At 43.0% G+C, this 14,828-nt stretch overlaps 1 protein-coding gene and 1 long non-coding RNA gene across 6 annotated transcripts in view; one reads left to right on the plus strand and one right to left on the minus strand.

Annotated features, from left to right (window-relative positions):
- The window catches only part of SNCAIP (synuclein alpha interacting protein), a 156,865-nt gene that overhangs the window by 2,597 nt on the left and 139,440 nt on the right, over nt 1–14,828 (minus strand). For 4 of the 5 annotated variants that reach the window (XM_019469557.2, XM_053907534.1, XM_019469556.2 and 1 more), the window contains exons 9-11: nt 11,763–11,855; nt 10,148–11,216; nt 8,780–8,850 (exon numbers count right to left, since the gene is read on the minus strand). In XM_019469557.2, coding sequence (XP_019325102.1) covers nt 8,780–8,850; nt 10,148–11,216; nt 11,763–11,855 — 1,233 coding nt within the window. The remainder of the gene's footprint in view (nt 1–8,779; nt 8,851–10,147; nt 11,217–11,762; nt 11,856–14,828) is intronic. The other variant, XM_019469559.2, reaches the window with a different exon arrangement.
- LOC109278877 (uncharacterized) lies at nt 11,215–11,979 on the plus strand. The gene is made up of 2 exons (XR_002085874.2): nt 11,215–11,359; nt 11,519–11,979. It is a non-coding gene; the product is annotated as an uncharacterized LOC109278877 (long non-coding RNA).

A 14,828-nucleotide genomic window follows, 5' to 3' on the forward strand; every position in this document is an offset into this window, starting at 1 on the left:
AACAAGAAAAGAAAAACCGAGAAAATGTTTGCAATTCATATTACAATGGGTTAGTCTTTCTAATATGTAAAATATAAAGAGCTGCTATAAGTCAAAAGGAGATGACCAGAATGTCAATAAAATGAAGGGTTAAAAATAGTACATTCATACAATGAAATAATATGTGGCTATATAAAAGAATAAAGAAACTCTTTATACATGAATACATAAAGAACTTTAATGTGTCAGGTGAGAAAAAGCAAGAGACAAAACTGTGTTTATCGCTTGCCACCTTTTTTGCAAAAAGGAAGAAAAGACAAAAATATACATTTATATTTGATTGTACAATTTAAGTAAGTCTTGCATGTATAATGCTATAAAAAGGAAACAAAGAGAAAACCAATAAGGTACTATTAGAAATTAACACCATTACAGCAAAAATAAAAAAAAAGATTAGAAAGATTGGAAGGTACAGGTCAATAAAGACCTTAGAAAGAACTAGAAAAAGCAAAAGTATGGGTAAAGATAAAAAGGATGAATAAAGATAAAGACCTGAGGGTTGACTCAGTGTGTCCAGCATTACAATAATAAGATTTCTTGAAAGAGTGAACAGAGAAATTACAATGTAGAAAACATTCAAAGACAGCGTATAAAAACATTTCCCAGAATTGAAGCATATAGGTTTCAAGACTGAAAAAGCCTTCCAAGTGTCACAGGTCAGGAATGAAAATAGAATCATGACAAAGTAACAAGAAATCATAACACTGGGAAATAAAGAGAAAATCGTAATAAATTCCAAGGGATTAGCAATTAGAAATGGAGCTTCTCAACAGACACATTAGAAAAAAGAAGAAAAGGAAACAACGTGTTCAAGATTCTGTGAGAAAATAATTTCCTATCTAGAATTCTATACCCAGCCAAACACACCTAATCCAGTATGAGAGCAAATTGAAGATATTATCAGACAGGCAGAGTCTCAACAAATTTAGCATCCACCTCCCTAGGAAGAAGGAGATCTGTTTACCAAAACAAGAGCATACACCAAAAATGAGAAAGGACAGATTCAGGAAATAGGGCTCTAGACAGGAGAGAAGCAAAAGAAATTCCCAGAATGATGTATATGGGAAACTCCGGGAAGGCAGCTGTATAGCACTGCCAGATAGCAGCAGTCCAGAGTAGGGCAGGAGGAAAGAGGTTGTCTCTATGAACAGACAAACTGAGAGATGCCTGATTTGTCTGAATGCACTGAAAGAAGATTTCTGTCTCCAGAAAAATGTTAATAAATGAATTGGAAACTAAGAAGTCCAAATTATTTTCTCCTCAGAAAATGTAATGTTATAATTAGAAAGGGAATACGATATAGCATACTGCATGCATTCACTGTGAATCGTATTTAGCCACAGTAATAATAAACACCAAATACTGATTTAATCTCAAAGATATATTTAATCCCAACTATATTAATAGTGGCAAGAGGATGTAGGTAGGGGTGTGTGTGTGTGTGTGTGTGTGTGTTGAGTGGGGGGCAGTGTTGGGTGCTGAAATAGAGACAGACAAGTTTGGTTCATCATGGAGAATACTGAGTTTTGGAATCCTGGCTCCACAATTTATTATCCTTACTGTATAAACTTGGACAAGATACATAATCTCTCTGTGCCTTGGTTTCCAATCTGCAAAATCTGATAATACTAGTATCTACCATATTGTGTTGTTGTGAAGGTTACAACAGTCGTATAATGCTTTGTAACTGTTAGCTGTCATTTTTACCTTCTATAGTAGAATACCAATATATAACAGAGAGAATATCTAAAATTGAAAACCTGTAGGAGCATGTGATTTAGCCATACAGGATACGAGAGAATACACCTGAAGGAAAGCCAAATGACTGATTCAGGAAAGTGGGAACAGGACACGGTAGGTTGGGCAGAGGACAGCTAGTTTTTGTTATAATGCTAGTAGGACTATTGTATGTACCTAGAGCAGTTCAACAAAAAATTAAATGAAAAATAAATAAAAGTGAAAAAGAAGGCTTAGGTTATAGTCTAAAGATAATATCATCATTTAGACATTAACAAAGTGTTTCTGTTTTAATATGAGGGGTGCGGTGGTCATAAAATACTAAAAAAGAACACTTTCCATGGGACAAAACCCAGTATGAACAGGGCTGACTCTAGAGCAAGTAAAATGTTAATCTGAGGCATTTATTTGAATAATATCAGGATAATTCAAGCCTCTCTGCATCCTTCAATTACCTAGTCCTGAATTACCAGTATTCAAAAGAACAAAAGTGTTTGGGTAATTCTGGCATGAATTATTCAGATAATTTGCTGTTCCTTGATTTCATTTTTGGAGATGAAATCACATTCTCAGTGACCAAAATTGGAAAGAAGAAAGGCTTAAATTTAAGTAACAGCTTTTCAAGTAATCTAACTTGCTGATTCATCCAGGCCTGGATTCCATATTTCCATAGCCCATGGTGACCAGACAGCAATTTACTTAGAGGATTAGTCAAAAATGGCCCACGGGCATGCATTACATTTTCACTGATCACCAAAACAGGGAGACTTTGTAACTTTTTGTGATCTCCTTCAGAACTTTACCGAGAGCAAATCTAGAAATCCCACCCACTAAAAAATGGGATTCTGGTTCAAAGAATGAAAACCTGCCCTTAAAACACCCACACTAAAACTCACTGTAGGTAGGTGGGTTGTAATCAAAAGGCCTAGGTTTTTACAGAGGACACCATTCTTTCTGTGGGGTGATGGGCTCAGTCCTTATTATTTCTCTTTTTCCCTCTTTAGCTTTCTCCACTCTCCCTCTCGCCAAACGTTTAGGAGGTTGCTAGCGTGTGCGAGGCACTGAGCTAGACACTGGGGGTAAAGATGGCAATATGGGGAGGCTGTCAAGCACCGTATACATTTTACGGAGTTTACTGGTGTTTTAACCGTGTCCTCTGTTAATTGTCTCTGGACTCTGATCTCTTTTATGAAGGCAGCATTGCCCTTGTGCTGGCACAGCAAAATGCGTGGCTGTTTGCTAAAGACGTTGCAGTGAGTGCACTGGCAAACCAAGGCTGTGGCATTCGGTAATGTATCTGCACTGTTCTCAGTGTGGGAAGGAAAATCCCAAAGGACTGTGGTTGGAGCAGGGAAGCTTGGTGAAGGTACTGGAAGTTGTCTGGTAAAGTCTGTACTTTTAAGCCTCAAACAGATTGCTGCTTCTCTGAAACTCCAGCCTTACTAAGAGTTGATAAACAGGCACTGCTCTTTTTTTGTTGTTGTCTATACATTTATTTTTGAGAGAGAGAGAGAGATAACAGGGGAAGGGCAGAGAGAGAGCGAGGGAGAGAATCCCAAGCAGGCTCCGTGCTGCCAGTGTAGAGCGCTATGCAGGGCTCGATCTCAGGAACATGAGATCTTGACCTGAGCTGAGATTACGACTTGGAAACTTAATTGACTGAGCCACTGAGGCTCCCCCAGGCATTTCTCTTTTAATGTCTGGAGACACCCCGTGGTGGCCGAGGTGGTGCAAATATGACACTAACAGAACATTACACAGTTCAAACCTGGACCCTGGAGGGAGGTGAGGAAAGGAGGGTGGATGTGGGAGAAGGGAGTTGCTTGTTCTTAAATTTTGTGATTACATTTATCCAAGAATTCACATGCTGAAAAAATGCATTTCAGGTGGGGTGATTTTGGGTTTGAAGGCAGGTGTTCCCTCTGTACCCTCCTACTTATAGTTCACGGCTGTTCCACACGCTCATTTCCTGCCTTCCAAGGGCAGGGGGATTGAACATGGGATCTTAGTTGCAATAGCTTTTTCTAGGTCTCATCAGGGCTTTGGGACTAAACTAGGTCTCACTGTCTTCCTGTGGTGGAATGTGCCTTTTCCTTTCCCAGTGGGTATATGGGGCATATGAAAAGAAACTTTGGGGCGCCCGGGTGGCTCAGTCGGTTAAGCGTCTGACTCTTGGTTTCGACTCGGGTCATGATCTCACCGTCGTGGGATGGAGCCCCCTGCTGGGCTCTGCGCTGACAGTGTGGAACCTGCTTCGGATTCTCTCTCTCCTTCTCTCTCCCCATCCTCAATGTGCTCTCTCTCTCTCTCAAAAAAAAAAAATTAACTTAAAAAAATTTAAAAAATAAAAAAAAAACACCTCCATTTGTGAATCATGTTCTGGTCATCCTTGGGAACTCTTGCAGCTTTTATAAAAAGTTTGCTAAGTTGTGCTGAGACACTGGGAAGGTCAGATCATTTTAACTATTCCCCACACATGGGTATTTTTCTATACACACCCAACTGTACTATGCAACAGCCAATGACAGTGCAGTACTGTGGCCTATACGAAGGAGAACCTTCCCTTGGAGAAATGTTCAAGATTGGGGTCTTCTCTCTCCTCCAAGTCACAGGGACAAAGCTTCAGTATGAAATAAGGGTTTTCCCCCTGAAACTAGTATGAACTCTACGGAAGCAAAGGTGACGGTGGGTGTAGGGTGAGTTGTGCAGGGAACACAGAACCTGGGGATACACGAAGAGGAGTGAAGGGGAAGCTGACCAGGTGGGTTCTAGGGATTTCTGGGGCTGAGGAAAGCACCTCAGGGGCCTGCTATCAATTCCTACTGATGGACTGGCTCTAGGTCCCAGAGTTAGTATATTAGGAATGAACACACACTGGAGTGCCTGGGTGGCTCAGTCGGTGGGGTGTCTGATCCCATGGTGGGTGAGTTCAAGCCCCGCATCAGGCTCTGTGCTGGAAGTGTGGAGCCTGCTTGGGATTTTCTCTCTCTCTCTCTCTGTGCCCCTCCTGCATGCTTTCTCTCTCTGTCTCTTTCTCTCTCTCTCCAAATAAACTTAAAAAAAAAAAAAAAAAAGAAATGAACACACACTTCAGATCAGGGCTTAGAAGTGGAAAGTACAGTTTTTGAGCAATAATATTGCTAATGTCTCTAACTACTAAATCCCCTTTTAGTATTAGCACTTGAACCAACTTTTCTGAACTGTTACATTAAGACTCTGTCTGCCCTGGTAAAGTCATTCTAGAACTCTGCAGTCAACATGTATCAGAGAGCATGGTAACGCAACAATGACTGAGTAATTACAGAAACATCCCTTCAAGAATCCTTAAAAAAGCATATGGGTTAAAAGTAAATACGCTAAAAACTTCAAGACAAGATTAGAATGTGGTTAATTTACTGTATTCAGAGAGACTACGGCAAGGGTGTATTTACTCAGCAGGATCAGGGATTCCTTTTTTGTGCTGACTGCATCTGTCTGTTATGGCTCTGGAAGGGCTCGTCAGTGGGGCTGAGGGTACACTGTACTTGGGACAGCCTTATGCCGGGGCCTCACCTCTCCTTTTCCAATGGCTTCCACATCTTTGTTCATTTTTCTGTTTAGCATGATACCCTGACACTAAGGACATACACGTGTGTGTGCGTGCGTGCACACGCGCTGGCGGGGGTGAGTTCCCTGAACTCTGACCTCCTTCTGGGCACGGCAGATGACCACTGCCACGCCTCACATCGTCTCAGGCCAAATACACCTCTCCCGCTGAAGTGGCTATCGAACAACGCTGACATCGATGCAAAATATCTGATACTACCTCTTGGTTCTGGATGTGTAATTCCCGGTGTGGCTAATTCCTTGGCAGTAAAATGAACACTAATGGTGTTCATTACTTAATGTTTTTTTAACAAGTCTGCTCTCGTGCTGGTGCTACGACTAGGGTTCCAGGCCACAATGTCACTGTGGTCAGAGGGGGTGTGACTGATGGCGGCCAGGGGATAATACTCTCTGCCTATTGGTAGCTGGAATCAAATCTCACTTCCTGTGTTATAGGTCTCACATGGACTTAAAGTCTGGGAAATGAATGTCTTATTGGCGTTTTAAGACAAATAATTGCAAACATTCCCTTGGAGTTGTAATAACTCAAAACCAACTTGTCCTTTATAAGGAAAAGTAAAGATAAATCTGCTTGTTATAAACAAAGTCATCCTCTGCAGTTGAAAACACACTGGGAAAGCTGTCCAACGTAATGGAGTTGAATCTACTTTTAAAGGACATTGAAAAGAAATTTAGATTTTTTGCCATCAAGCTGTGACCAATTTAGAAAAATAAATAGTAAACAGAACTACCGTACAGAGGTGATATTCTTTAAAATACATTTATTGCCCATATTTTTCTCTTACCAGGAAAAACAGATGTTTCTTAGGAACTAAAATGTGGTTCCAGCATCTGCCTGGAACTAGGTCTCACTGCCCCCACTCTTTCTCCGGGGACACAGCAATAGGGCCGTTCAGGGGCATAATGTTTGGAACCAACTCCAACCCAATGACCCCCAGTGGTTTCCAAAGTTATATAATCCTGGGGAATCCCTGCTACCCGAGAGGAGTCATTTAGCCTTCAAGCAAACTCTTGGGCCAAGATGTGAAGGCGTCCCTGATGGATGAACACTTGGGTTTCTTTCCATATTGCGTCCTTCTGTGGGATGTTCTTTCCATGGTCCCCAAGGCAAAATGGAGCAAGCATTAGAGTCACTTAGGTGTTTTTCATGCTCACAATCTCATGCTATTTCATTTCTCTGAGTTACCTTCATTTCAACTACAGCTATCCATCCTTACTTTATCTAAGGAGTGAACTCCGGCCTTGTTCTCTCTGCCTCTGTAAGTATGAGTGAGTCACAGAAACCTCTCCTCTCCAGCCTGAGCAAACTGGTGAGTTTTCACTTTCTACGGAACACATGCTAAATTGCAACCATGATAGAGGAGAGTTTAATTTATAAGGTAGGGAGGGGAAGGGGTCAGTAAGGGATGCTTACTTAATAAAATACACTGAATATTTTTATTTTGGGGTTTCTGCTGATCACTGCACTCAAGCTCTGTTAATATGTAGAGCCAGTGAATTTGAGGTTCAAGACTGAAACTTCCAAAGGACTATTTCTTAAACGGAGTACAAAAGTGTTACCCTAGTGTCAGACAGCTGAGTAGCCCTAAAACCTCTTTGATGCTCTGATTTTTTTCTTTCAATGTTTTTATTTATTTTGCATATGCAAGCGGGGGAGGGGTAGATGGAGAGGGAGAGAGAAGATCTGAAGCAGGCTCTGTGCTGACGGAGAGCCCGATGCGGGGCTTGAACTCACAGATTGTGAGATCATGACTGGAGCCAAAATCAAGAGTCAGACACATAACCAACTGAGCACCCAGGCGTTTTTATAATTATAGTATAGAAGACAGCTCAGCTTTGCTCCTTTGCTTGTGAAAAGACAGGATGAAATATTTCTGGCAGGATGGTTCTACTGTGATACCAACTGTCTTATTTCCGGGTACTGGAGGAACCTGTAAGAGAGGAGAGATGTTCTCCTTCTCTCTCCCAAGAGTTTGCCAAGTCTTTGTGCTGCCTTTCCTGAGGGTATTGTTGGTGACTTCTGTTTAATGACAAAAGCATAATTTTCCAGGCACCTGAAGACACACTGGACCTCATATGGGACTGAGAAGGGTATAGGAGTGGGGAAGATGGGTTGAGAGGAAAAGAAAAAAGCCAGTAAGCAATGGGTTCTCAGCACTGGTGACGATTCCCTGCTCCATTGTGGACAGAAGCAGCCCAGACTCAGGCAACATGTGAGTCTGACCCAAACTGAATGCTGGTGACCAGTTAATACCCAAGCTCCAAGGTGCTTCCTTCAATACACTGACTTAGTGAGACCCCTAGGGGCACTCCCTGAAATGATGGGGATTTACCTTTCTTCCAGCCTGATTACATTTGATTTAAAGGGGGGGAAAAGGAGAATGACATTTCTTGCACCTTGGTATTCTGACCTGAAATTTACCCTCACAACAACAAACACACCCCTATTCGTGTGTGTTTATCATTATAGGTACAAACAGGCATACATTCGCCAAAACATTGTGGAGGGTTTGGGAAGGGTGCTGGAGGAGGTGCCACTGTGTTCCTTTAAGTCATTAAATTAAATTAAGTTTGAGTGATTTACAAGCGATAGTCTCCCTTCTGATGAATTTGGGGGTTACTTCCGAGAGAAGCCAGTCACAGGGCACTGGTTACATGCACTCACCCTGGACCACTCTCCTTTTCCATTTCCTGCTTTGTCAGGAAGTGATGCGCATTCCCTCGGGAGGAAATAAAGTCCTGATGCAGAAGGACTTGGCCCAGGGAAGTGCCTGAACCGCCGGGGACCTTCGGACATGATCCTTTTAGGTGCACAGCCCATGCACTTTGGACCGTAAACATTTTGTTTGAGAAAGACCCCTGTGTCACTGGTGGGCTCACAGACTGGCTCGCTGATGGGTGCGGCGGTTCCGAGTGTCAAGCTAGCGCAATCTCAGAATGGCAGGGCCCTGTTTCTCCCAAGCACGGTGATGACGCTTTCAGCCTGAGGATCAGCGATGAAACCAAACCTCACCTCTGCTTCGCAGTGCTCATTCTGATCAGAGATGGGCTCATCCCACTCGTGACAGGAAGTTTAATTTCTAGACTTACTTGGTACTTGACTCCATTAAAACAAAGCCTGAAAGCCAAAGTCAACTGGGAGACACAGCGCGTTTGTAAGCTGAGTAGATTCCTCCGCTCTCTGCGGCTGGATCAAAGCCCCTCCAATAGGGCACTGGTTCCCTTCCTAAGGCCCATCTTATAAGACTGGCTGCTTCTATTTGCGGGGGGAAAGGTGGCATTTTCTTCTTCCTCTCGGCTCCTGCTAAGGGTGCTCTGGTACCGTAATTTACAAGGTCATGCAACTGAAAGCAAAGGCGTGGCCCTGCTGCGCAAGGCACCCGCTAGCACCACGTACCGTGCACGGTTACGCAGAGGCTCTTCGGTCAGCGTGTTAGAGGAAAGGGTGACGCAGCTGCCGTACATCTCCTAGAGAGGTGCAATCAGACATCATCTGAAAACATGCAACGAGCTCAGCACATGCACGCGTCTCGATAAACAGGAAGCATGCAGGAGGCAGATTAGTGGATGCAAGCTTCATACATACTTCGAGGGGCACGAGCTGGTGGGATCCTTCTCTTACTCCTGAGTGACAGAACCCATTAAGTTACTCGGGAAAGTCTTATTTGAGCAAGGTAAGTTTGGGCATATGAAACCCAAAGGGGCTGGGCTTCGGGGCAGGGGTGTGACTTTTCTCGCGGAAATATACATGTGAGGAAGTTCTTTGCAACAAAGGCAACTGACGTTGGAAATCAACGTATAGTTAAAATCGGTGTTCAATTAATTAGATACTAACTGAAACTCGATTTTAGTATTGCAAAAGGAATCTGGACAGTTCTTCAACTGCACTGTAATGGAATTTTACCATGTGGCAAATTATCAATTATGCAGGCTGTGACTCTCTAGATCGCAGGATGGATATTCTAGGTCCTTCTACCCCTCAGCATTTCGCATTTTGGCTACTGTACCATTTTTTGGATGGCATGGCATGTGCAGAGCATACAGGACACATTGCCTACAGCCTACAAAGACATTCATATCTCCCATTCACCAGTTTTAAACCACAGATTATAGTCTCCGGTTTTCTAGTAAATGCAATTATAAGATATAGTTCCCGCCACACTCTGCCATCCCTTATGTACTGCCAAGTGCTTCAGACTGCTATGGCATCCTGATCAACACTCAGGGGTGAGTATCATAAAACGCCAACGTGGAGGTCCCTGTGGTGTATTCATTTCAAAGGTCATTCCAAAGTGGAGTAGTTAAGTCTTTGGAAATAGAGTTTCTATTTATGTGCTCTTTAATCGGGCTTGAGGATAAACTATCCAGTCAGATGAGGAGAACAAACTCTTCCTGAGGCAGAATCTGTGCCAAGGAAGGGCCTGATTTCACATCGATTGGTGGTCTCATCTTGCAGAAATGCCTTCCAGTTTAGGACTCCTAACACTCAAGGATGAAACTATTTTGGGAAACTGGGGGACCAGAATATAACCTCCTGTGATTTCTTTCATCTTTCTCTTTTAGCATATTTTCCAAGGAAGAGCAAAACATATATACTTTAATATGACGTATATCCTTAAAGAACACATGGACTTAGCTGTCCATGCATCCCTTTGGAATTTTCTGGGGATTCCCTCAAGGTGGCAAAGGTCAGCAATCTGTAGTGTTAGGAACAGCACAGTGAATTCACAGGCAAGAAATGGGATATTCTCCAAAAGGCACTCACCGCCTTATTCTTTCCTTTGCTAGCAGAGCTCACGGGACTTCTCTTGGCATCTGTTGTCTTCCTTCCAAGTGAGGTTAACGGCAGTGTGGAGGTCTTCAGCTGGTTGGCTGCCTGGTAATTGTTATTATTGTTCTGGTTGCCACTGAGCGTCTCCATGATAGATCGGAAGGTTCCAAAAGGCCTTTTCAGTTGATCCCCCGATTCGCTACCCGTAGAGGTCCTCTGGGGGGTCCTGCCCTTATCTCTGTCCTTCTCCCCAGTGGGCTCGAGGCTAGCTTGCTCCATCTGGACCACGGGCTCCTCAAAGGTAACTCGGAGTTTTAAGTTCTGAGATGTCCGGCGCTTGGAAGACGGAGACTTGAGGGCACTCTTGGGGCTCATGGCCACTTTCTGGGTGGTGGTGCTGTCAGGGCTGGGCTGAGTAGGGTCTCCGGAGGGCTGGCTTGGGGGAGTGGTCCCTGAGGCGGGACACTGGGATTCCAAATCGGGTTCGCTGCTCTCGGAGGTGGGAGATGGGCTATGGCCGTCTAGAGATTTGGAGGCTTTGATACCAAAAGGAAACCTGCGTCCTGATGCCAACGTGTGTTTCTTGATCATCAGGTGCAGGCTTTCTGCGCTGTCCACACTCTCCACACTTCCCACAATGGGCTGCGGTCTGGGCCTGTCGGCCTTCCTCACGGGTGTGCTCTTGGGGTCCTCAGAGGTGTTGGAATCGGTGTCGGACTCACTCAGGGACCGCTGCATCAGCTGCCTCAGCCGAGCCAACTTCAGCTCCCTCTTGTCTGCAGGGATCTTCTTTGAGTTTCTAGAAGAAGCCTGAGCATCCTGGAATTCCAAGGACAGCTTTTCCTGGGTGCAGACACTCTCTGAGATATCCTTCCCCAGTAACTGGCGGAGGATTTTGTCAGAATCTTCATCTTTTGCTTTGGCCCTGGCCCGGCTGGATGCCGACAGGCTTCCGAGCACCTGAATCCCCTCTTGGACCCCGGGTTTGCTCTTGGCTACAGACTCATCATCCGCATCTGGAGATTTCCACTGGGACCTTCTGGAAGCGGGGGAGGATGGCGAACTGAAAGATGATGAAGAACATATGAGGTGATCTCCTATCACTGATTGCCTCCACTGCCACTAACGACTTACAGATCGACAGGACTGGAATAAGAAAAATCACTTAATGTCTGTGCTCATCAATCTCCAAATAACTCCAGAGTGGTAACCATGACCACAGTGTAGTGGGCCTCATACCTAACGCTATGACGAGAGATCTGTCTACTGTTTTACTGTTTACACATCAATGTTGTGCCAATTGCATTCATTATTCTCATCTTCACCAACCTTATACACCTACGTATCCTTATTCCCATTTCACAGGTGAAGAAATGAAGGAATCTGACTGTGACTTTTCTGTAGTCAGAGAATGAAGAAATGGCAGAACCAGAGATGAAGCCGGGTCTTCTGACATCAGGTCCAGGGCGTTTTCCCCCTGTAACGTCTCATATTTATTCCTCTTTATAAAACATAAAATATGTTCTGTTTTTGTCTTCTTCAAGTCCAAAAGAAGGCTCAGAGACTAAAGACACCTAAGAACTCTAACCATTAATGTTCCTGGTATTACCTGGGCGAGGAAAGGAGGGACTTGCCCTCTGATTTCTGGGCTTCTAGAAGTTGTTGGAGCTGGTTCTGCAGTGTGACACGTTCCATTGTCTGTCTGGGAAAAGTGAAGCGAGACACATAAGCTCTCTGATACATGGCCACTACTATAAATGAGTAGGTATAAATTTTGTCATGATAATTTGCAATAAATTGCAATAAATCCCAAAGCCTTACAAATACGCATGGCCTTCGTCCTCACCGTGCAGAAATCTTCGAAGGACACAGTCAATTACCCAAAAGGATGCTTATTATTCACATTAGCAAGAAACTCTAAGTAGCCTAAATGCTCATCAATAAGACTCAGTGAATAATTTAGTTGCTTCCATAGAGGCAGCTATTAAAAATGATGATCTATTCCAGTATCCATGACATAGAAAAAGTTTCCCTAGTATATGTATAAAGTAGATACATATAGATATAGAAATACATATACATATATATACATACATATATTAAGTAAAAAAGGAAGTTATAAAAATAGTGGGTGTAGTATATTTTTTTAATATTTTAAGAAACATAAAAGAATATAAATATAAATATAAATTTCTTTATATGAGAGAAATATAAAAGAAACATTTTTAAGAAATCCCTCTCTGTATATAAAATATATATTACTTATATATGCTTATATCATACTTATATGTATTATTTACTCTTTCCACATTGTTTAAATCTTTACTTATAACACATATGCTTATATCATACTTATATGTATTATTTACTCTTTCCACACTGTTTAAATCTTTAAAGTAACTGTATTAATGCAGTGATCAGAAAAGAGCAAAATAAGAGCAACAAAAGCAGACTATTTCCATAGGGGGTAAAAACAATGAAATAACTTAGCATTTTCTTACATAAAGGGAAACCTGGTATGGCAACGCTCAATTTATTCTGGACATAAAAGCGGAATGTACTTTAAATGGTATCAGAACGTGCTTTAAATTTAAGAAAAATCAGTTAAATGCCGCAGGTGACGGAAATTAACATCTGTTTAGAAAACATAATTAGAGAACTTGAAAAAAGTAAATCCCACTGATTCTGACTTTAGAAGAATAAGCAGTATTTACTGAACTCTTTATTCGTTTTATGACCACCCGCCACCCCCCAAGGATGGCCATCGGATTCTAATCCCTGGAAGGTAAGAATACACGTTATCTTATGCGGCAAAAGAGAATTAGTGTTGCAGATAGAATTAAGGTTGTTATTGGCTGACAGGAAACCAGGGAGGCTATCTTAGGTTATTATTATTGGTGATGCAATCCAACCACATGTCTTTAACAGTGAGGAGGAGGAAGATGAGGTCAGACACACTCAGTGTGAGGACTCCATCTGTGATTGCTGGCTCTGAAGAGGAAGGAAGGGGCCAGGAGCCAAGGAATGCAGCGGCCTCTAGGTGCCGGCGGTGACCCTCAGCTGACAGCCAGCAAAAGAAGGGAACCTTGGTCCTACGACCACAAGGAACTGATTCTGCAACCGGACTCTCATTCTAGAGCCTCCAGAAAGCAACATAGCCTGCAGACACCTCAATTTTAATCTGGAGACCCATTCCGCGTTTCAGACCTACAGAGTCGCAAGATGAATTTGTGTTGTTTTAAGCCACTAGGTGTGTGCTGATTTCTTATAGGAGTAGAAAATGAATACAGGTAGCATCAAAAATGGTAAAATGGACTCTCTCATGGGCCAGGGTGTGGAACCAGATGAATGAATTACAAGTGTTCTTATGACGACCGCCAGACTTTAGATACAAGCTTGAGGAAGCCTAGCGTTCTCCTTGCTGAGTGTCACTGCACATACTCAACAACCACTGGCCACCTAAACCTAATTCTGTGAGATCAGACCACGAGGATACCCTGCCATCTCCCCAAGTACTCTGTTTTTCAGACATGGTCAGTTTTAGTCCCGACATTTCACCCCTAAGAAAATAAAAGTCTGTGATCTCAGTTTATCTCACTCGTTCTGTGACTCACCTACTGAAAATTTAATTGTCTAAAGAAGGAGACAGCAGGGGCGCCTGGGTGGCTCAGTTGGGTAAGCATCCGACTTCAGCTCGGGTCATGATCTCAGGGTTTGTGAGATCATTTTAACTTGATTCCTTCTATAAAGACCCCATCTCCAAACAGGCATACATTCTGAGGTACTAGAGGTTAGGACTTCAATTTATCTTTTTAGGACAGGACATAATTCAACCAGGGAGACCTAGGCTTGTACATGAGGACTTGTAACAGAGCTGAAGGTTGCCATTTAAATTTTTTAAAAAATTTTTTATTTACTTGTTTTGAGAGAGAGAGAGAAAGAGAGAGAGAGAGAGAGAGAGAGAGAGAGAGAGAGAAAGACAGCAGGGGAGGGGAAGACAGAGAGGGAGACAGAATCCCAAGCAGGTTCCACGCCGTCAGCACAGGGCCCACTCACTGTGGGGCTTGAACTCATGGACCATGAGATCATGACCTGAGCCAAAATCAAGAGTCGGACACTTAACTGACTGAGCCACCCAGGCACCCCTGGAGGTTGCCATTTTTAAATAGTAATTATCTTTATAATGATAAAGAGTTAGTAAAGTTATTCTAGTAGGAAAAGGCATTCAGCACTGTCTCTCACTCAAAATTTTGGACTAGAAAAACTCTTATTTTTCAACCCTCCTTTTTCACCTTTCTGTGTTGTTGGTGCCCTGGAGCGTGAAGGGTATAGGGTGCTGTGGCTAGACCAAGTGGACTTCCCTTTTCACTTCTAGTTTTGCCCATCTCACTGAGGAACATGGTAAGTAAAAGACCAGGGTCTACAGCATAACTTCTCATATTTTATCTTGTCACTGGCCTAATGATAACTGTCTACAGCATTCAGCTTTGGGAACAGCAGAAGAGCTGTTATCTGTTAGCATACATGTGTATTTTATCCTAGGCCCATCGACAGGGAAGGCAGCCAAGACCCTGACCTTGAACTGCTCACCAATAAAACAGCTATTATAGCTCATGAAAAGCTCACAATTCCACGGTATAGAGACTGAGGACCGTGTTTTTTGGTCTTTCCGAGG

Source organism: Panthera pardus, unplaced genomic scaffold (genome assembly GCF_024362965.1).
Source record: "Panthera pardus isolate Hobbes unplaced genomic scaffold, ASM2436296v1 HiC_scaffold_2, whole genome shotgun sequence".
NCBI lineage: Eukaryota > Metazoa > Chordata > Mammalia > Carnivora > Felidae > Panthera > Panthera pardus.